We start from the raw sequence: 23,214 nt of genomic DNA on the forward strand, positions 1-23,214 counted from the left end.
CCTCGGTTCCACTAGCCTCTCTGGGCCAGGCCTGTGGAGTCTCCAGAGGAAATACGCAGGGGAACAGGACCAGGGACACAAGGAAGGAAGGGAGTCAGGTCAAAGATGGGACCTCATTTGGGAAAGTCCCACGCATGAGGGGCTCCGAGGCCTCCAGAAGGACCTTGAAGGGCTGGTGGCACCGCTGGTGGAGTGGGGAGGCATTTTGGGTTGGGTTTGGGGTGAGCCAGCCTTCAGAGCAGGGCAAAGCTGATGGTGCCTGGAGCTGAACAGGGAGCGATGGGGGCCTTGGTCTCCAAGGGTCTTGACCGTGGGAATGGGGTTTGGACTTTAGCCTCTGGGCGGTGGGAGACCCTGATCGTGTCTGAACCTGGGAGTGACGTCACCATCATCCTCGCTGGTATTTATATAACATCTCTGGTTGTAAAGTGAGTTCCCAGGTGACATCTCCGGCTGCCCCTGGGTTAATGCCCCTGTAAGGTGCAGAGATCAGACCCCTCCTGAGACAGTCTCAAGACTGGACCAGATCCCTGTGTTGAGTTTGAAGCGGATTGTCAGTCCTCCCTGCCAGGGAGCTGGGAAGGCCTTATTGAACCCATGGACAGGTTGGGTCCCAGACTGGACTGCAAACCCTGAAGGTGGGTAGGAAATTACATTGACATGCCTGTATGTTTAGTACTTTCCTGAAATTCTTAACAGGGTCCACACCTGGAGAAAATGACAAAACTCCTGCCCTGAGTTAGGGGAGGGGCATCATGAGAATCAGCGTACGGGGGCTGGAGGAGACAGTCTGCAGGTCTAGGGGCAGGGCTGGGGCTGTCCAGTGGCCCAGGGAGAGAAGAAGGGGCCAGAACTAGGGAGGGTGGGTGCGAACGGCTGCAGGGCCCACACCTCCTGCTGGCACAGGGCTCCGTGCCAGGGCCCGCACAACACTGAGGGGTCCACAAACATGTTATAATTTCCTTTAAAATCAGAAGAAGAAAAATGAACTTTTAGGTCGAGAAAATGCTTTGATCTATAATATGAAGATATGCTATTTTTAAATACCAATACAGCCATAAAATATACATTCTGATTTTTTTTTTAATGGAGGAAAAGGCCACGAAGACTCCAGCGCTTCGATCCCGTGGAGTCCTCATGCCCCGAGGGGCTGCTGAGGGGCAGATTTCAAAACAGGGCCTTGTGTCACGGATGCGTCTCCCGGCAGCTTTCTTGAGTAGATAATTTGGTGCGGAGCTCAAAGGCCTCTTAGTGGCTTCTTCCCAAGCTGGCATCAGAACCTCCAACCAACCTCTACCTTCCTGACGATTCTGAGGGGTGGGCCTTTAGAGGTCCACAGCCTGCTTGGGCTTCCTAAGGCCAAGGGACCTTGTTCAGGGGCTGCTGTGCCCAAATCTGGGTGTTCGCAGCTGGATGCAGGCAGTGACTTCTTCCACCCACCCCTCCTCCCCCTGCAAGAGGCAGCGCTTGCTTTGTGCGTGGCATCTCTGTTCAGACACGACAGCGTTGTTTCTAAAGAGAAATTCTTGGAGGTAATGAACATATGGTTGTCTGGCTGGGCACCAGCAGGGAGCGGGAGAGCCCTGGAGCCTGGGGAAGGATTTCTGCCTTAAAAACAGGATCAGCAGTTTCCAGCCACCTCCCGGAGACACCCCGGGCACTTTTTATGTTGAAAGACGCTCAGCAGTAACAACATCACAGCTTATCCAATTACCTTTTATTGCCATAAATAGACCTGAGAAATGCCAGCCCTTACAGGTAGAAGCACATTTTGAACAGCAACGACAAAAAAAAAACAAAAAAACCAAAAAAAAACAAAAAAAAACCTCACCAAAAAAGCAGCTTGTAATTTCATTAATAATTTTACTTACAGTGACTATTAAAAAGGAGTGATGGGTGGAATTAAAATTCAATCAGGTTATGAGAAATGGAGAGTAAATAATATTTTCAAAGGATAGCTGAGGTGGAAAAGTCTACCAAGACCCACCTATTAAAATACACATTATCCCTTAAACAGATTTAATGTAAAAATGCAATTTTCCACAGATCAGCAGCGCCCGTCCATTTACTTGCTGCTGACTGATTTTGATTTATGAGGCCCTTTCTTAGCTTCATTCTCAGCTCTCTTTTTTTTCAAACACTGGGTTTCGTGCCTGTGAAGGTGTCCGATGGGTGGAGGGGCTCAGTGCCCCGTGTTCTCTACGCCAGCACAGCCCGAGGCGGGACCCCAACATTTCAGGAGGCAGAACTTGGGGAGGGAGAAAGTGGGGTCCCCAGGGAGCTGGGGTTTGGAGGAACCTCCCAGTCTGCCCTTCTGGAGCCTTTGAAAAGGTCAAGCAGGGCCCCATGGTGACCCCAGCCCTGACAGTTTCCAGCTGTGTCACCTCTGGCAAGCTGAGCCTCACCTGTACAATGGGCCAGTGCTGGCATAGGTTTGCTAAGATTGCCATAAGAAGACATCACAAAGTGAGTTGCTCAAACAGCAGCAATGTATTGTCTCACCATTCTGGAGTCCAGATGTCTGAAAACGAGGTGTTGGCAGGGTTGGATTCTGCAGGAGGCTCTGAGGGAGATTCTGTCCCAGGCCTCTCTCCTCGTCTTGATGGCTTCCGCAGTCCTCGGCTTTCCTTGGCTTGTAGAAGCATCACTCCATGTCTGCCCCCGTCTCCACCCAGCCTCCCCCCTGCGTGTCTCTTCCAAGGACGCCATTGAATTTAGGGCGAAATCTAGGGTGATCTCATGATCCTAAACTTAATTGTAGCCCCAAAGACCCTTTTTCCAAGTACGGTCCCATTGGCAAGTTCTGGCTGCACCCATCTTTGGGGGCCACAGCTCCGCCCGCTCCATCCAGGGTCTGTGGGACTCCAGAGAAAGCGCCACCCTTGACTACAGGTCGGGGGCAGGTTCCTTCCCAGACAGGAGGAACCGGGAGGAGTGCGGGTGTGCCGGGAGGGGCAGAGGATGCAACCTGCAGGCTAGTAGATAAAAGCAGCTAGCGGGAAAGCGCTGAAGGTGTGGAGGGTGGGTGCCTTCCAGGCGAGCTACCATCATCAGGCATGACGCATTCATTCATTCCACAGACCTCGCCCAGTGCCGGCTGCAAAGGCAAGTACAGGAGACCCTGCCCCGGAGAACCAGGGAAGGGGCCCACATGCACCCGAGGCCTATCTACCTTTCACAGGACTCTCAGTGCCCCGCAGGGGGCGGTCCAGCAGTGGTCCTTGCCTGGCCCAACCCTCCAGGCCCACATTTGTGGTGGTTTTGAGCCCTTGTAGATAAATCACGCTCCGAGTAGCTTTTGGGTTGGACGAGGGCTCTCGGGAGTGGTGAGATATGACCGCGGCGTGATCTGAAATGGGAACCGCAAAGCATCCTTATGCAGAGCCAGTGGCAGGCGGCCCTGGGACCTGGTAGGGGCTGTTCAGTTTCACAGCACAGGATCGAGGCCAGGCAAGGGGTGACATTTACCTGCAGCCTCAAGCATGGCCCTAACCGACTGGCTTACTGGGCAAAATCCTCAGAGGTCAAGAGAAGGCCAGCCATGGTGGGGTCTCCAGGGCCGACCCTGCTCATATGTGGGCTGCCGGCCAGCACTGGGGTCCCGGAGCTGGAGTGTACGTGAGCAGAGCCGGGCTGGGCCCTGTGTATAGTGCAGGGCTGGAGGCTGAGGTTCAGCACGAAGGTCTGGGGGCAGCAGGAAATGCACCTGTGCATGCCCATAGTCTCTGCGGAGGCCCTTGGTGGAGACCCAAGGGCTGCTTGGTGGAGTCAGAGGCCCCAGCTGCCATCCAGCCCTCCTTGTGTGAGTGGTGAGACTTGGGACAGGTAATGCCTCTCTGGGCCTCAACTCCCCCGAGGTGGGGACAACATGGTTCCCAGGGACAAGGCCTGTGGGGAGTTAAATGAGATAACGTCCATAGAGCGCTCAGCATGCGGCTCAGGGCAGAGGAAGTCATTTATTTTAATGAGACAGTGACGAGAAGTGGTGGCTTTTCTGGCCCAGGCACCTTGGGTGAGGCATCCCGCCTGCCCGCAGTGCACCCCCACTGCAGGTCAGACCTTGGTGGGCTGGGGCTGGCTGTGGGAAGGAGATGGGGATTAGGGTGTGTACATGGAGCCCTGCAAATGTCTCCACCTCAATCGCGCTGGGTAACAGGTGTCAGTGAGGTGACTTAAGGCAAACCACCTGTGTCCGCACCGCAGGGCTGGAGGACATCTCCCAACCCAGCTGAACGTCTGGCGCCACCCAAGACCCTTCTTGGGAGACAGTGTATTCTGGGTTCCCACCTCCTTCCTGGCCTCTCCCAGCGAGGATGGACCATGATCCCTAGTGGGTGGGGTCACGGGTTTAAGGCCATGGCTCACAAGAGCTGTTCCTCTTTCTTCCTTCTCTCTTCTCTTTTATAGCCTGGCCCGGTTCTGGTCCCCAAGTGCCAGTGACACCTGGGCAGGCCTCCCGTGTGGGAAGGAGGCCCACCCTTCTGGCTGTTCCGTGGGTGTGGGGGACAGCCTTAGTCTTCGTCACGGGGCTGGCTGGGTCAGGCCTGGGCCTGGCCACAGCCTCTGGAGCCCCTCTGGGTGGGTGTGTCCCAAAGTCCACAGGGAGATGGGAGGGAGGCAGTGAGATAGGAGGCTTGCATTTTCTCAAACTTTGTAAATTTTGCATCTGACTGTCTATCAAGTCACTCTCTATTATAACTTTCTACTTTGAAAATAGTAAGTTGCAAAAATTGTACGGAAAGTTCCCTGCAGCTTTCTCCAGTGATACCAGGCCACATAGCCATAGTACACTGTCAAAACCAGGACACTGGCCTCACCCCCCTTTTGCAGAGAACGAGTCATCAGTCTGCCAGCGCAGCTCAGATCCAGGCGGCCCTGTGTCCCATCTGGCCCAGCACCCTTCCATGTCTTCTGCACAACATTCCTTCCGAGAGGGAGGGGCATGAGCGCCCTCAGCCCCACCCTTATCAGACCCTCTCCTCTCCTCTCCCTGGGGCTGCCAAAACCCTGTTCCGGGCTCGTCTCATTGTCTTGGCAGCAGCTTCTGAAATGAGGCCCTTCCCAGTGTGGGGGCATATTCACCTGCAGAGAGCAGTCCCAGCGTTCCCTGCCTGCATCTGCCCCTGCCTTCCTTAAGCATGGTGGGAGCGGAGGGGAGGAGAGGAGGCTGTGTAGGGGCTGCCAGTGAGATAGAGCCAGGTCCAGTGCAGGTGCACTGGGCGACCTTGACATCTGTTCCTGCAGCTGGTCTGCTGCTGGGCCCCTGGCTGCCAGGACAGAGTGGCCAGGTGAGGGGACAGCTTTGTGGCCTGGGGAACTCAGAGTGGGCATGACATCTCCCAGGGAGGCCTGCACCTGCTTGTCTGTTGATGGCAGCCTCGGCCATCTCTCACCCTCGTCACTGAGGGAGGAAGGGGACTCTCATCTGTGGCATCTGTGGAGCCCTCCCCTGCATGCGTGTCACATTCATTCAGCCACCCCGGGATCTGGGATCCTTACCCTCCGTTGTTGCCAGTGAGTCCACGATGCTAGAGCGAGGAGAAGCTGCACAGCAGGGGCACTCACGTGGGTGGGATGGGCTCTGAGGCCGTGCAGGGCAGGGCAGGGGACCGGGGGACACTCTGTTGGTGTGCTCCAGCTCATGCCTGCTGAGGGAAATGTGGGTATACTCAAACACCAGCAACCTGGACTGGAGACACACCAGAAGGCTTCCCGGAGGTGGTAGTATCTAGGCTGGCCCAGTAAAGAGGTTTACTACCTGAAGCCAGGCACGGTGGCTCACACTTGTAATCCTAGCACTTTGGGGGAAAGAGGCAGGAGGAGCACTTGTGCCCAGGAGTTCCATGCTTGCCTGGGCAACATAGTGAGACCCCATCTCCAATAAGAAATAAGAAGAAGGAGAAGGTTTACTACCTGAGTGGGTGGAGAGGGGAAGGGTCTGTGCCCGAGGGAAAGGAGGACAGGCTTAGTTAGAGGCGGGCAGCTGTGTGTGGTGGTGGGAGGTGCATGGTTCACTGACTGATTGACACATACAACAGACACTCGCTGAGAATTCTCCCGTGCACAGTAGCATAGACCAGACTGGACTATGACCACAGTGTTTCTCACGTATGTCACTAAGCAGAACCCAAGCCTGCCAGCTAAAGCAGCCTCACAAAGACAGCACCGAATGGCGCAGCAGCATCAGCCCCACCCAAAAACCAAGCACAATCCAACGCTTACTGCAGTCCTATCTCACAGAAAGCTTAAGCCTGACCCTAACTTTAACCAAAGCCTGAGACCAACCATAACTCTCGTTCAGCATTCACTCTAAACCTCACCCTACACCTAACACTAGCCCTAACATCAACTCTGGCCCTGTGCTTAACCCCAAACCAAACCTAACCCCAACTTAATTCCCAACTCTAACCTCTAGTCCACCCCACCCCCGAGCCTGGCATCATGGCTGACCCTCACCCTGCATGGGTTGCTTCCTCTGGACACGCTGCACGGCTAACTCCCTGCATCCTTGCCTCAGCTCTGAGGGGCTCAGTGGCTTGCCCAGGAGGGCACAGCAGGCACGGGCATGTAGAAGCGCCAGGACTCAGAGGAAAGCCCTTTGTGGAGGTGCCTGAGGGCAGGGGGCCCGGGACACTGCATTCGAGGAGGAATCAGGCAGGTGGGGGCCCAGGCTCGCTGGCTCAGCATCAGCAGAAGATTGTTAGAGGGAAAGGCCTGTGCTCACTGCAGCTCTGATGGTCTCACTTTGGAGGGAGAGCCTTCAGGGATGCTCTGCAGGCATTTGTGGATCCCAAGCTTGGAGAATCCAGGAGAGCTCTGTGGAGCAGGGACCAGGGTGGGTGGCACTCAGGGTGTATGGGTAGGACTGAGCCCTAGGGTCTGCAGCGTGGGCAGCGGCATTGGCAGCAGCGTTGAGCGAGGCCGCATCACTTGGAGAGCCAGCACCTCCTGTGACTTTCTGAGCCTAATGGGATACCCACCCTTCCCCTCAGGGGTCTTTAGTAGAAAGAAACGATATTCCTCTCTCTGGTAAATAAATGCAGGATCAATTTATTTGAAATGGAATTGATTTCTTCGTAGAGGATGCATCTTGGGATGCATCCTGTGCTTCCTCAGGGAGCACAGGATGGGCCGGCGCAGCCAGCATAGTTGAAGGGAAGGGGCCCACAGGAAGGACCCTCTTTCATGCGGGCTGGAGAGAGCTTCCGAGGCTGCGGTCCTAGCTCCCAGGGCGCTGGTCCTTTTTTTTTTTTTTTTTTTTTTTTTTTTTTTCAGGGAGCTGGTCTTGGCCTCAGGCTGATGTGGTTTGAGTCCAGCGCAGCTGGAGCTTGAAGAGTGCCACTCTGCACTCAGGAGGAAGGCCCCTGCTCCTCCATGGGGTCCGATGCCCGGCCCCACATTAGGAAGCAAAGCTGGGCCTGGGTGAGGGTGACCATCCTGAGAGGTGGGCAGCTCGAGCCACCACCGTTCCCAAGTGGTGAGGGACAGACACCAGCTCCCGGGCTCCTGCCTCAGGGCATCATCACTGATCCAACCCTTGTTCGGTACCACCCGAAGGGCAGGGCACTGCCAAGCCAGCCTAGGCCACCCGCCTTGATTGGGACCAGATGTCTGAAGTGGCCCTTGTTAGGGGAGAAAGGAAATGCACATGAATGGAGCACCGACTGAATGCTTCCATCAGCATCTAGTCTTCCCCTTTGCCATGCGTACCAGCCCCACTGGCATGAAAATGAGCATCTTCTTCATGTTTTGGAGGCCAGAAAGGAGGGAGGCTGTGACCAGACTGGTGGACGCCCACTTCGCCCAGTGGAGCAGCCACACCTTGGAGTGGCTTTGTTGCCTGCAGCACACACACATGCACACACATACACATACACACATGCACACACATACAGGTACACAGAGATACACATGTGCACATGCACACATACATGCACACACACATGCATGCACACACGCCCACACATACACATGCACACATGCACACACATACAAATACAGAGATACACACATGCACACACACATACAGGTACACACATGCACACATGCACAGACATGCACACACATATAGTTACAGAGATATACATGCACACACATACACATATGCACACACACATACACAGATACACACATGCACACATGCACACACACAGATACACAGAGTCACACATGTACACACATGCACACACATACATGGAGATACACATGCACACACATACAGGCACACAGAGATGTGCACACATGCACACACACATGCACACACATACAGATACACAGAGATACACAGGTACACACATGCACACACATACAGATACACAGATACACATGTACACACATGCACACACATACAGATACACAGAGATACACATGTACACATATGCACACATATACAGGTACACAGAGATATGCACACGTGCACACACACCCACACATACACACACATACAGACACACAGAGACACATGTATACATGCACACACATACAGGTACACAAAGATACACATGCACACACGTACAGGCACACACACATGCACACATACAGATACGCAGAGATACGTACACACACGAGCACACACACAGATACACATAGATATGCACACGTGCACACACATGCACATGCAGTTACACAGAGATACACACACACATGCACACACATGCACACACAGACACATGTGCACACATATGTGCACACAGACGCACACATGCACACAGATGCCCCCACACCTGAAGCTGGGAGACAGGCAGACGGCCTGCAGAAGTTGGCTGCATGTTGGCCTGGCTCCTTCTCCTAACTAGAGCAGCTGCAGCGACTCAGAGAATAAACTAAACCCCAACGACAGACTCAGCCTGAATCCCCTCCGGCCGCTCTTGGTGGAATCTTAACCAGCAGAGAGCTGGTCCTGGGTGGTTTTGGCCAGATGAGAAAACCCACCTGCGTTCTGGGACCTGCCCGATGGAGGAGGGGAAATGGGGGCTTTGAAAGGAGGAGTCTCTTTTATTTTATTTGAAAAATGTTTTTGAAATAGGTAATACAACCAAATGGTTCCAAACATCACGACTACTAAAGGGTCTCTAGTTAAAATCTCCCACTCTCCCTCCTGTTATCCCTGCCCGCTTCCCCACCCACAGGTGTCCACCAGATCACATTTCCTGTGTTTCCTTTCAGCATGTCACCGTGTATCTTCAAGCAGAGGTGAATACAGATTGTTTTTAAATTGAGATAAAATTCATGTAACACAAAACTCACCCCTTTAGCCATTTGGAAGTGGCCTTCACCTCTCCCGCTTGTGAACATAAGAGTGGGCACGGGAGATCTCCCTGCATCGGCTCTGACACATCCTTTTTCATCCTTCCCATCCACACAGGTGCCCTGGGCTGCCTTGAGTGGTGAGCACCCCCGGCGATCCTCCCAGGCCCTGCTGGTGGGTGCGTGGGTTATTTCTGGTCTCTGGTTGTTGTGGTGTGGTAAAGGACTTTGGGCATCCCTCATTTCCCATGCATAGCACTTCAATGGAATAGCTTCCCTGAAGTGGGATCTCCAGGCCAAAGGACACACGGGCTTGTGCTTACCTTGGCGGTTCTGCCTATGCCCCACTGCGGGTGGATCATTCCTTCCCCCACGGGCAGTGCGTGTGAAGGTCTTGGAAAGCGGCTCATTGGTGAACAAATTCTGTTCCTGCCCATCCTGCGTGCAGCTCTTCCCCCCAGTCCCTGGCAGCAGAGCTTGTCTGGTTGGAGGTCTTCGTCCACCTTACCTGGCGGGTGAGGTGGTCTCCGGACCAGTAACTCTTTAAGAACAGCTCCAGTTGGTGAGTGTGGAGTGAGTGATGTGGAGTGAATTTGGCCAAATCCTGTGTGATCCCAGGACAGATGAGGGTCTGAGTTGGGCCTAAGTGATGTGACCTGTACCAGCAAGGCAGGTCTGAGACTGAGGCGGGCCACTGCCCATGGACCCCACTGATGGGATTTCTTACAGACTCCAGAGCCCATGTCCACACCTGGGTGAATACACAGGTGGGGTGGGGATGAGGAAAGGCCTCACCAGGAGTGGGTCTTGGCTTTTCTGAGTCAGCCTGCTGCTGATGAATTCACTCAGCAATGATGATTCAGACACTCCCTGTGTGCTAGCCCTGGCGAGACTCAGGAGGTGGAGGTGTCTGAGGCTGATGCGGCTCCTCCCCTCCTGGGGTGCACAGGGTAGTCAGGGAAGGCTTCTAGGAGGCGGTGGCCTTGAGAATGAGCAGGAGGGAGACAGTGCAGAAGTGAGAAGGGGAAGAGCACAGCAATCCAAATATGCAAAGGCCTGGGAGTGGTGACAGAGTCAAGGCGGGAGCTCGTGGTCGAGGGGGTGTGTTTGGAGTGGAGTCCATGGCAGTGAGAGTGGAGGGAACCAGGTTGCTGAGTGACAGGAGGAGCCCCAGCTTCCCGATGAGGCTGATGGACAGTGAGCAGGGATGCGGGCCTCTCTCCTGGGGACACCTTGCCAGGGCAGCCCCTCAAATGTGAGCGATGAAATGAAGCTTCTGCAGGCCTGGGGTGGGGCTGCATTTCTAGGAGCTCCCGGGAAGCCAGCCCCGCTGTGAGGAGGAGGCCCACGGCTGTGCGGCTTAGCCAGGGAGACCTCAGTGACGCTGGGGGCCTTCAGGGGCCTTGGACGCTAACCTCAATTTCTTCGTTTTTCAGTGGGGTGTTGATTTTGGAGTTTGCCATCAACACTAAGTTCTTGCAGTCTTTTACTATTAGTAGTAGTATTTGGTGCCTTATGTGTATTGATTGGCAACTGAATTGGGCCCGAGTCTGTCTTTTTTATTATTCTTGAGCCCCCCAAAGGCAACCATGTGTAAGGCTGCTTCATGATCATTTCCCACTGGCTGTTTGGAAGGCTCAGTGTCCTAAATTGGAGGTGCTCAGAACGCTTCTCGCTTCTTGTCCTAAGAGCGGCACATTTGAGGAGGCGATGGCGAGCGCTCCTGAAGAGCAAACAGAGCTTGGGGGAACCGGGCACTCATGCAGGGCCAGGGTTCAGGCTGGCTCAGAAAAGCTCGCTGTGCGTCTCTCCGAAGGGATTATTGCGCGTCTCTCCGTAAGGAGCTTGTACCTGGGGCCATTGCCGTGCTGCTGAGTCAGGCCCCGCTGCACAAGAGCAGAGGGAAGTGGCCCAGGGTCTCAGAGGAGGCCCAGTGAAGTTCCCTTGGATGGTAAATGGTGAACCTGACCCCTGGATTATGGAACAGCTGACCTCGTTCCTGGTGGATGCTGGTTACATTTGGGGAAGGATTTGGTGGAGCAGTTTATGAAAATGGCCTTTTAGAAACTCCCAGGGCTAATTATTAGGTTGTTTGGAATGGAACAGATTTCATGATGTTTGGGGGTTCTAAAGCCATCGATTGGCTCTAGTTTTTGGAAGGGAACAACTTCTTCATTTGTCAGGTGGAGAAACTGCAAACTCTGCAGACTTGGAAACGTACCACTGGCCACTCAGGGAGGAGGGGCTGAGCATCGGGCATCTATGTTCTGATTTCTGGTCTAAGTTTGTGTGGATAGATGCAAAGAGATGGGGAGACCCTCCCGCAGTCTCCCAGTTAGCACCATTTCTCAGATCAGGACACTGAGGCTCAGCGAGCCTGGCCACCCTGCATCACACCCTCTTTGTTTTATTTTAGTCCATCTGAGAAGTGCCCACTCTGCCAGGGCCGCCTGGTAAAGACAGCATTGACTTCCCAGTTCATGCTGTTCACAGGTGAAGACGCTGACGACTTTGCTACTGGCCCATCAACCCTGAAGCTGAGACTTCCTCTGTGCCAACCCCCATTCCCCAGAGCAGCAGAAAGTCCAGTTAATGCCATTGTGGGTCCCAGGCTGGTTAGCCTCGGCTCCCTCCCACTGCCAGAGCTTTGAGACATAGCCCAGGCCCCTCATCTCCAGGCAAGTTGGACGGCTCAGTGCAGAGCACAGGACCCTCCTGTGAGCCCAGCACAGGGCTTTGCATTGAGTTGTATGATGGAGGTGGGGGCTGGCTATGGTGATCAGGGCGGGGACACCATGGCCGGCCTAGGGTCTCTCTAGGAACTGAGTGTGTACTTCAGGGTTCTTTTCCTTCTGGGGAAGGGCACCCTCAGTCCCTCTCAGGGAGGGAGCAGGCCCTTCCCTGGAATAAAGCCAGAGGCAGTGGATGCGGGGGCCAGGCTGTGGATGTGGACTTACCAGGACCAGGGTCTGTCCCTGCTGAGCCCTTTCTTTTCTCTGAACCTTAGTTTCCCTATTTCTAAAGTGAAGCAGTGGTGATGGCATCCTGAGTTCCTGTGAGCTCTGTTGTTGAATCTGACACACCTCCTTCCAGCCCCTCGCCCAGATCCGCCCTCACTTGCAAGGGAGGTAGGTGCACAACGGGTGAATAAAATCAGGGTGCTCTGCAGACACACAGTCCTTAACCATTAGCGGGGCTGGAGAAGCTCTGAAACTCGCAGATGCTAGCGGAGTGGCAGCTGCTGCAGGACCGGCTCCATTGTTTGCAGGGCTCAGCGCAAAGTGAAAACGCAGGGCCCCCGTTCAGACATTCTCAAGAATTTCAAGACGGCAACAACAGAGCATGAAACCAAGCTCAGGGGCTTCGTGGCTGTGCAGGTCGCAGGCCAGTCGCCTGGCCCTGGCTATCTGGAACACTCCAAGCTGGGGATCTCCTCGTGTGGGCTCTCACTGGGCTGAGGAAGATGAAGCCTTGTGTCTCCCAGGGTTCTGGAGCCCCTTCCCTGAGGGTTAGGACGGGCATCGCTGTGAGGGAGCCCTGGGCCTCCAGGACAGGGCGTGTTCCCTACCCTTAGGTGTCAGGAGGAGCGGGTGATGGATTCTGCTGGGAGTCCCCAGACATCAGAGGCTTTGGGGTTGGCTGGGACTGGGCCTGAAGGACAGGTTCTGCCTCCTATCTGCATCAGCTGCTGTACGGATGCTCATCCATGTCCTCATGGACTCACCCACTCATTGATTTACTCAAGGAAGGATTGATGGATTTTTCTGCTCAGTGCTAGGCCCACGGGGGTTTAGGGGTGGGGGAGTCCCCACCGTCATGGAGCTTACTGCCTAGCAACCTCAGGGGCGGGCAGGTAGGTTTGGGAATTCCAAAGAGGCTGACGTCTCTGCCAGGGCTGCTGGGCTGGACCTGGGTGGTGGTGCCTCAGAGGAACCCTGGGCATCTCCTTGGCCCGTGCTTACGAGGCAGGCATCACAGAGGCGTGAGGGCAGCAATGAAGTGGAGACCCATAACAGCCCTGGGCCTGGGCACAAGAGCTCCTGGCTCTGCTGTGTGCGATGCCAGGCAGGTCACTCGGCGGTTCTGTACCTCAGTTTCCTCAGCCGTAATGTGAGTACAGTAATATCAGCCCCTCCCAGTCGGGGGACGGGGGCTGCGAGAGAGTGGATGAGTCCGTGCTGTCACAGGCTGAGCCGGCACAGATTGGGAACCCAGCACCCTGGCACCCTGGCCCATTTGGTAAAATGATGTTGGGAGAATAGGAACAGATTCGTGCACTGCCTTCCCCACAGCCGGGAGGACGGGAGGCAAGAGGATGAGACGCAGGGTGATGTGTGCATCCTGAGGAGCTTTTGAAGTAATGAGCGGCGGCAGTGGCTGACCTCTTGCGGGCAGCAGTAGCTCTTCTTTCCTCGTCTTCTGCTTGGACATTCCTGGCCGTCTGGGAAAGATCCCTGTGGGCTGCAGGCTCAGGCAGCCTCTGGATGGGAGGAGACCCTTGGCAACGGCAGGGGCTGTGTGGCCCTAACTCACATTCCCGATTTTTCTCCCACCCAGATCAAAGAGCCCCAAAGCCACTGAAAAAACTGAAAAAACTGTCCTGGGATATTTCATTTCCAAAGCTGTTAGCCGGGTGCCCCAGAAGGGCATGTCATAAGTTTTGGTTCTTCGAAACCACTTTCAATAGAAGTTTCTTCTGAAAACACAGGCTTTCAGCGTGGCAGCGAAGAGTCTGAGCTTGACGTCGAATTGCTTGGGATCAAATTCTAACTCTGCCACTTGCTGAGTGTGTAGTTTTTGGCAAAATACTGAAGCACTCTCTGCTTTAGTTTCTTCATCTGTAAAACAGAGATCATAACACGGGGCTCCTGGGGGCGTGGTGGGGCAGCTGTAACTGTGGGGCTCATCACGGAAACCAGAGATTGTTAGCTATCGTTATTCTTAACGGCGACAGCTCCTATGGCTTATGGGTCATTTCACGTTTGCTACTGAATATTTAATCATCACCACGGCATCATCGTAGACTGGAAAACCGAGATGTGTTGAAGTTGAGTGTCTGCTAGTGCAGAGACAAGCATGGAACCCGGGTGGTCGGACCTCACATCAGGGTTCTTCTGCTTGACGATTGCAGAGTCAGGTCGTGGTGGGGCTGCCTTGCTGTCTGGCTCCTCCAGCACTGGCCCTTCCTGGGCGACCTCCTTGTTTCAGCCCCGGGCAAAGACAACCCCCACAGGAACCCAAAGTCCCATTCGGCTGGGCCGGTTGAAGCCAGTAGAGCGATTCTGTCCCCAGGACAGGGTGGAAGGAGTGTGGTGATGGTGGTGGCGAGTGGGGCACTGGCCTCTGCCCAACTTTACTGCATACATGATCCTTCCTTTGGGTAAAGCCACCTGTATTTCTCTCAGCGAGTGGTGTGAGTGCTTGTTATACGGTAGGTGCTGTGCCCCGCACTGGGGAGATAAACAAGGTCCCCACCCTTAACGGTTTATCACTCAGCAGTGGACGCAGGCCCTGTGAGCTGTGTGGGGTTGCAGGGAGTCCAGCGGGGCTGGAGGGGGTGTATGGAGGGGGCACTGAGCCCAGTGTGGGGGGCCTTCCTGGGGGCAATGTGGGTCAGGCTGAGATCTGAAGGTTGAGCAGGAATTCACTGAGGAAATAGGGCTGGGGGGTTTGGGAAAGAGCATCCCAGGATGAGGAACGCCTTGTGCAAAGGCCCCAAATGCTGGGGTTTAGAATGAGGGGGTGGGCTGGTGGGGACTCTCCCCTTAAGGGAGGGGGAGGAGGAAGCAGTCTTGCTGGGTGATTGGGTGACTGTCCACAGTGGCAGAGCTGGAATGTACAGGCAGGAGTGACGGGGACGTGAAGCCAGCCTCACAGCAGGGTGCGCCCCAAACCCTGCAGTCTGCAGAAGGGCAGGGTGCCCTCCAGAGCCGAGCTCCACCCCTCGAGGCCAGGGCAGAGCCTGGATCTCACTTCTCCAAGATCAGATTGGGGCAGGGATTTCCTCCTGGATGAGGCCGGATCAAACAGACTTTGAGGTCCCTTCCGGCTGCCACACTCTGGCTGCACAGAATCCCCCCTGGGAACAGCGTGACTATATCAAATATGAATCAGTGGGTTCAAGTCCACACCCCGTCAGCTCCCCACTCCTTGGAGGGACCCGGCTCCGACGGCAGGCTGTGAGCTGACAACAGAAAATCGCTTTGTTCCCTGAGCGTGGCGTAGCCAGCCTGGCCCTGATTGACAAGGCCTTGCTTTTTAAAATCATCGCTGCCTAGAAGATGCACACTGTCCCATCTTGGGCAACAGCCCCTCCTCGCGTCTTCCCTGCTCCAATCACCAGGGAAAGAAAGACAGGTCAGCCCAGCTGCCATCCGTGGAAATGGCACCTTAGGGCCGAGTGCAGAGAGCTCTGCTTCCGTGGAGGAGCCCGACCCTTGGGGCTGACCAGGGTGGTGACCCCAAATAACCAGGCGAACAGCCTCTCCAAAACCCAAGGCTGTTCCCATCTTACCTCCTGGGGGCTTCCCTGGCCATGGGAGTGTTAGGAACAGCTAATGGAGACTGGCAGTGAGTGAAATGAAATTTGATGTATGTGAAAACGCAGTGGCCAGTGCAGTAATTGGGAAAATCTTTTTCCCGTCAGGGCTGGTGCATCCTTATTCCCCACCCCTACCCTTTTTTTGTTTATGCAGTTGTTTCAAAAAACAATTTGATGCTCCTAAACACTTTTATTTTCATTTTTATAAATAGTTGCATTTTCTGCACAGGCCTGAAATGCGAACAGCATGGTCAGGTAGGGCCCTGTATGTGATAAATGAATGAATGAATGAATGTGTGATGAATGACTGAATGAATGTGTGATGAATGAATGAATGAATGTGTGATGAATGAGTGAATGAATGTGTGATGAATGAATGAATGAATGTGTGATGAATGAATGAATGAATGAATGTGTGATGAATGAATGAATGGTCTGAACAACAGACACAGGTGTGTACCACCAAGGACTCCTGGGCCCCCAAGCGTCTTGGCTGTACCTCCGCAGGCACCACTCCAGGACAAGTAATGACAGACGGACCACAGGGACCTGCTCTGGTCTTGGGCTGCAGCCCTGGCAGCTGTTTCCAGCAGGCTCAGGAGATCCTCTAATGTGCTGGTGGAGACAGAGCCCCGTCTCCAGAAGCCTTGCCAAACGCGCTCCGTCCTCACACAGGGACCACTGCCCTGGCACTCCCTTTGCCACAGCTTGGGATTTTCCAGGGCTGGATTTGAATTATTTCCAACAAATGGCAGCTACTGTGTGGATTTTACTGGATTCAGATGTTCCCAAAGTCATTCTGCAGAGCACAAGCAAGTCCTCAGAGCGGAAATAAGCCCACGTCTAAGGGTTCTCATGCAGGTTGGCCCAGAGCCTCCCGGGAATACTGACTGAGAGAGGCCCCTCGGCAGCTGATATTTAGAGACCCCAAATTCTGGCAGGGAGTGGTGTCGCTGTACCTCTCTTTGAGAACCTTGGAACCCACTGATTTCTGCCTTTTACTTTCTGTTAACACCACAGGTGATCTTGATCCTGACGAAGTACTACCACGCAGACATGGGGAAGGTTCTGGAAAGTTCGCTGTGGCGGTAAGTCAGCCCGATGGCAGGCCTTTCTCTTATGCACCTGCGTGCCGTCTTCCCAGGCTCTCTGCTGAGGATTGAGATCCAAACGCCTCGCTGTCATAGACCCTGTGTCGGTGGCCGCGCAACTTTTCTTTGGCTAGAAAATGCATACGGGAAAAGTTGAAAGTAGCTTCCCAGTTTGGGCAGTGGGTATAAATTGCACTGCGGAATAGACAACTGTTCAGAAAGCATCTTGGCTTTCTTCTCTTTTCTTTATGTTTTTCTCCCCGCTTCCTTTCTTTCCTCCCCGGAGGAGGAGGGTTTGCATTGTGAATTCAGGTCAGTGCACAATTTCCTTCGCTTGTGCTCAGAACTTCACACGCAGCTCCTGGAGTCCACCAAAGGCTCTGATTATGCTCATTGTTTGGACACTTTTCTTTCTTCCAGGCTTAGCCAAAGAGCTTGGTAAATAAATAAGCTGCTGGCGATGGGGGATATCTCTTCATGTGTGAAATGTGAATCCAGCCCAGGAACATTAGGTTGCCCCTTTGATGTTTTAAATGAGATGAGGAAGAAGGAGGTTTTGAGAACCCATTTTGGTTATCATCCTCTTCAATATTTACATCCACTCACCCAGGAAGGGTACAGATGGTTCCCAGCCTCTGGGCTGTGGTTTCAAAGCTTTTCTCCCGCAAAAGATTCTCTTTCTTCCATGCACCGATTACCACCTCCATGTTCTCTGGGTGTGAAACCATTTTGCTTTCCAACATATGTTTCTCAAGTAATAATTAATTCATTTTTCTATTTGAAATCCATAAAAAGATGCCTGTCCCTGCTGATCAGGACCTTGAGTTGGTTTATTTTCCATTTTGGCTTTGCTTTTAGCTAAGGGGTTTGGTGATTCATTCTGTGGGTTCTTACTGAGGGATTTCTGCGATGCGCTGGGAAGTTATTGAAACGGTGTCTCGAGTTGGGTTCTTGCTTCGCCGTAGAAGGAATGACATCGCCTGGAGCCCACGGGCCTGGTCATCTGTGCTGCTAATGAAGCCAAGCTCAGGGGTTAAGACCCTCACAGTCCCCTGAGTGGTCCTCACCTGCTCCCCAGCAGAAACACGTTTCCTAGAAGCTCCTCTCAGTGTGGCTTCACCTCCCAGACCCACTGGTCTCCTCTAATTCCATCGTCATCACCAGAAAGCGGGGGGGCGAGTGATGGGCGGCGTCCCTGTGTAGAGGACGGATGTTCACTGCCATGGCCTCCCGTTGCTTTATGTACTGGTGGGTTGCTTTGAAAATGTCTCGTTCCTCCAGTGCTGGGCAAGGCGGCGTTCACTGCTTCCAGACAAGAGCAGAAAACTGTGTAAGCTCTGTGGGCCCTGTGAAATCTCATTGCTGCTCTTTGAAAATGTAAGTTCCGAGGCCCGTTTTGGGGCCAACACTCCTGGACAGGGAAGGCTGAGGGAGGGTGCCCTCGCTGCTGGGCAGGAGGTCTCAGGATGGGTTCCTCGGTGACAAAGCAGATGGAGATGGTCAAGTCTTCTCCTCCTTCCAGCAAAGGCCCTCCATTACCTGATTCGTCCCAACTCCAGCACGGCTGTCAAGCACTGGGCTGCAGCCCTCCTTGGCATGGAGGGATCTGCCTGGGGCTACCCACCTCAGAAGTTTCCAGAGCACCTGCTTCCCTCCCCTCACTGCAGCCTCTCAGTGTGGCTGGACGTGGAGGCAGTGAGACTGTCTGAAGCGTCGTCTGAACAGGGAGCGATCTTTCCCGGTGTGATCTGCACTTACACGACAGAGTTGCTGGCTTCGTTCACGTTTGCTGGAGTCCTTGTGCGGTGGGGGTGGGGTGGGACTGACTGTGTCTGGCATGGGACCCAAGACCCCTCACTTACAGGCTCCAGACAGGATTCCTTAGAAGCAGGTGGCAGCCGAGAGGCCAAACCACCCACTCACAGCTGCTCCAAGGGCCGGGTAATGGGGGCTTCCTTCTCCTCCGGAGAGCCTCCGTCCATATCTGTTAAATGGGGATAAGATGCCCCGAGGGCAAGTTGTGAGAACCGAATGAGGAAATGTGTGAAATGTCCCTAGAACAGTACATGATCTGAATTCAGTTTTTCTCCGAAGCAAGTTGACAGATTTTAATTTTCTGTGTTCCCTTCTCATCACTGTCTCTCATCACCAGATGTTTCTTTGCCATTATTAAAAATGCATGCGGAGACATTAGTCATCTCACCAAAGTTCATCCACATCGCTACCCATCGGAGCCGTTCCTTTCTTTGTTTATATTATCTTTTCTGATGCTAACGTATTTATATAGGTAGAGACACAGAATGCAGGCTTTTTTTTTTTTTATCATTTATAAAATATGTTTCTCACTTTTCCATGTAGTGACAGGGTCTGCGTCGTCATTTCTTTTATGGCTGGTGTGAGTCCCTGGAGTTGGTTCACTCTAATACTTAGCTGTCCCCTTATTGATGCTGCCGTAAAAAAGTTAAGCAGGTAGTTTTCCTTTTCATTTTGTTCCCTGGGATGAATCAGTTACAGGACTGAACCAGGGAGTGTGAGTGGATTTACTGCTGCTGTGCGGTGGCATTCAATTCTTCCTCAAGACGAACGTGCATTCCCACCCAGGCAGTGCCCTGCGTCCTGCCAGCGACTTTTCTAACTCCTGCTCATTTGACAGGAGGAGCTGAGGGCAGGAAGCGGACGGCATTATTGCTTTAATTTGCTTTTGTTTGTTTGTTTGTTTCCTAGTGAGGAGGAGCAGTTTTCTGTGTTAACTACTACTCGCATTTTCTCCTTTGCACATTCCCTGCTCCTGTCCTCACCCTCTGTTTTGGGACTCATGCAGGAAGTTGGTGTTGAGAGTTGAGAACCTGCCATTGGCCTCCTCCCGCCCTCACCCTGTGTCTATGTTTCAGGCCCCTGTGGATGGAAGGCTGGCGGTGCCCTCGTCTGGAGAGCACATATTAAATAGGGCTATTAGAGACACAATTAATGAATGTGCACTGCGTCTCCTAAGAATCCTTCTGTGTAATTGCAATAGATACACTGTTAATGACAGGTACGGTGTTTTCATTCTGGAAGCGGCTCTCTGAAATCTAAGCTGAATGTGTTTTTAATTGTCCTGCATTTAACCGGCCCCTCGTCAGCGGCACCCCCTCCTGGCTTCCATGATGGTTCAGTGCTCTGCCCCTTTCTTCTTGTGGTGGTGATGGGGGTCTTCTGCTCAATCCCGGGCCCCCTTGAATCGGTGCAAAAGGCTGGAGGTGAGGAGGGGAGCACCATTCTTCCCTGGAAAGCCCCTGGTTGGCATCAGGTTTGAAGTGTGCAGGGCATGCTCCTCCACGTGGTCTCGCTCACACAAGCCACAGAAGCCACAGAGGGTTGAGCAAAGCCCGATGTGTAGACTGTGGGGTCTTAGCAGAGGCACAAAGAAGTCACTTAGAAAAGCCCTTAAAAAGCGCTGCAGCTTGGGCCAGCCAGGGAAGGTGTGGGTTCAGGGTAGGTCCTCCCAGAGGTTTCCCGGGGGAGGAGCACGGGAACAGCAGATCTAGTGTAGTACTTCTCAGGTTCCAGAGGCACTCAGGGCTCCTGGGAGATTCCTGCAAGGAGCACATGGTCAGACTCCACTGGTTTCCAGGGTGGCCCAAGACTTTGAATTTCTAACAAGCTCCCGAGTGCTGCCCATGCTGCTGGTCTGGGGACCATACTTCAAGTAGCTAGAGGTTGGGCTGGTTAGGACTGAGGTTTAAAATCCTTCCAGGGTACTTGAAATAACATACAAGCCATACCCCCTGCAAAGACCCCACCCCTGGCTCCTACCCCATCCCCAGTCTCAGCTCCTCCCACTCCACCTCTTACTGTTCAGTGTCCAGTGACAGTAGCCTCTTGGCTGACCCTGGACTACACCGAGCTCAGTCCTTGTAAGGGCCTGTGCATGCTATGGCTGCTGCCTGGAGTGCACGTGGCACCAACCCCAGGTACTGGATACTGTCCCCTATTCAGTCTCCCCATAAACCTCTTTTCTTCAAAGAAGCTTCCCTCACTACTCAGTGCAAAGAGGCCCCCAGGCATTCTTCACAACCTCTCTCATTGAAGTGTGGGAGTTCCTGTTTATGGTTTCCCCACCCCCTGCCCCACCACCCCTAGAACATAGGCTGGTTGAGGATGTGAGCATGGAGACCTGCCAGGTTTATCTTATTGATCACTAGATCCCTGGAACCAAACTCAGATCTGGCACAGGAGATACATGGTGGGCATTGGATGAATGGATTGATGGATGGATGGATGGATGGATGGATGGATGGATGGATGGGTAGATGGATAGATGGATGGACAGATGGATGAATGGATTGATAGATAGATGGATGGACAGATGGATGGATGGATGGATGGATGGATGGACAAATGTATGAATGGATTGATAGATGGATGAATGGATGGATGGATGGACAGATGGATGAAAGGATTGATAGATGGATGGAAAAATGGATGGGTGGATGGATGGGCAGATGGGTGGATGGACAGATGGATGAATGATGGAAGAATAGATGGATAGATTAATGGATGGATGGATGGATGGATGGACAGATGGATGAATGGATAGATAGATGTATAGATGAATGGATGGATGGATGGACAAATGGATGAATGGATAGATGAATGGAAGCATGGATGGATGAATGGACAGATGGATGAATGGATTGATAGATGAATAGATGAAATGATGGACAGATGGATGGATGGATGGACAGACGGACAGATGAATGAATGGACTGATGGATGGATGAATGGATGGATACATGGGCGGATGAATGGATGGATAAAAGAATGGACTGATAGATGGACAGATGGATGAATGGATTGACGGATAGATAGATGAACAGATGGATATATGGATGGATGGGTGGGTGGATAGATGGACAGATGGATGGGTGAATGGAAGAAAGGATGGATGGTGGTGTGGTTTTTGGGAAACACTGCTGAGACCTAGAAGACCCTTTACATTTACAAGGTCATCTTAGGGGATGCTGTGGAAGCCAGGAAATTAGAGTTGGCTCTTATTCTTTCAGGAGGAGGAAGAGGGTCCTGCAAGCATTCTGAGCTAGAGAGAAAGCTTACCTTGTGGGCTGCTCCCTATGCCCTGCCTCCTGCTGTGATGCAGCCTCAGGGATCACCCTTGCTTCACACTGAGAATGGCTGTTGGGCAGAGTGGATTTGAAACAGAGGGACAGTCCTATAGACCAGGGGATTCTGTTCCTGTGCCATCCCTAAACCAGGACCACACTAATGCTGGGCCAACCCTACCACTTCCTGGGTGCATTTGACTTCAAGCAGGACCTTCATCCAGGGGCAGTCTCAGGATAATTGGGAGTGGAACTGGTCCCAGGTTTTCTATAGGATAACTTGGTTGAATCCTCTCCTTTTTGTTAGGGATAGGAAGTGATTCTTTTTCTTTATCTTCACTTTAATTAATAAATCTTGAACATATCCTGAAAAGTACAGACCATAGTAGGACACATGCCCAGGTACCCACGAAAGAGAGCCAAGTGAGTGTTCACTAAATAATCCATAATTCCCTTCGTCCCAGTCTCCCTTGTGGTTAGCTTGGGGTCGCATAATTAGTGCGGGCCAGTGGATGGTGAGCAGGAATAATGTGGGTGCCACTGAAATTTAGGGCCTCAGTTTTTACCACACCAGAGCCCAGTCCAGCTCAATGCCTGTAATCTAGCTGTCATCAATGTCAATTTTTTCCCTATATGTTTCGAATTGCTCTCTCTCAAGGAAATACACTAAGATAGATTCTGATGAAGTTCAACTCTCTCCTCCATCCTCTCACACCCATCCTCACCACCCACCTGGAAGTAACCTCTACCCTGAAATTGGTGTGGATCATCCCCCTTTTATATTAAAAACATAAAACACAATATACAAATCATAATTTATCTTGATTGTCATCTGTATGTATATATGTATGTCTACCTGCAATCAATATGTTCTACTGCTTAGCTTGTTTTGCAAAGAATGACATTACTTTGCCTTTTGAAGTTTGCTTTATCTGCCCAACTTTGTGTAGGTAATTTGTCCATGTAGCACATGTAATCTATTTGATTTATGTTTTCCCCTGATGTGGGAGTGCTAGGATTTCTATCCTGAGATTTTTGCCACTCCAATCAGGGCTGCAGCAAGCATCTGTGAACACATCTCCAGTCAGATGCTTGGATAGGGTGGAAGGTGTGTGTGTGACTTCCTTTTTCTCTACCTATTGCTAACTTATCTGTGAGGTGACTCACTGCTCCACACCTTGGAGTTATCAGACTTTCCATGTTTGCACTCAAGTGAGTGTGAGATTACAGCTTAATC

General features: G+C 52.8%; 1 protein-coding gene across 1 annotated transcript in view; it reads left to right on the plus strand.

The window, feature by feature from the left end:
• Window positions 1–23,214, plus strand: part of SORCS2 (sortilin related VPS10 domain containing receptor 2) — a 549,615-nt gene that overhangs the window by 186,861 nt on the left and 339,540 nt on the right. The window contains exon 2 of the mRNA XM_031664830.1: window positions 16,808–16,875. Within this exon, the coding sequence (XP_031520690.1) occupies window positions 16,808–16,875 (68 nt within the window). The remainder of the gene's footprint in view (window positions 1–16,807; window positions 16,876–23,214) is intronic.

The sequence above is a fragment of the Papio anubis genome, chromosome 3, assembly GCF_008728515.1.
Source record: "Papio anubis isolate 15944 chromosome 3, Panubis1.0, whole genome shotgun sequence".
In the NCBI taxonomy this organism is placed as follows: domain Eukaryota; kingdom Metazoa; phylum Chordata; class Mammalia; order Primates; family Cercopithecidae; genus Papio; species Papio anubis.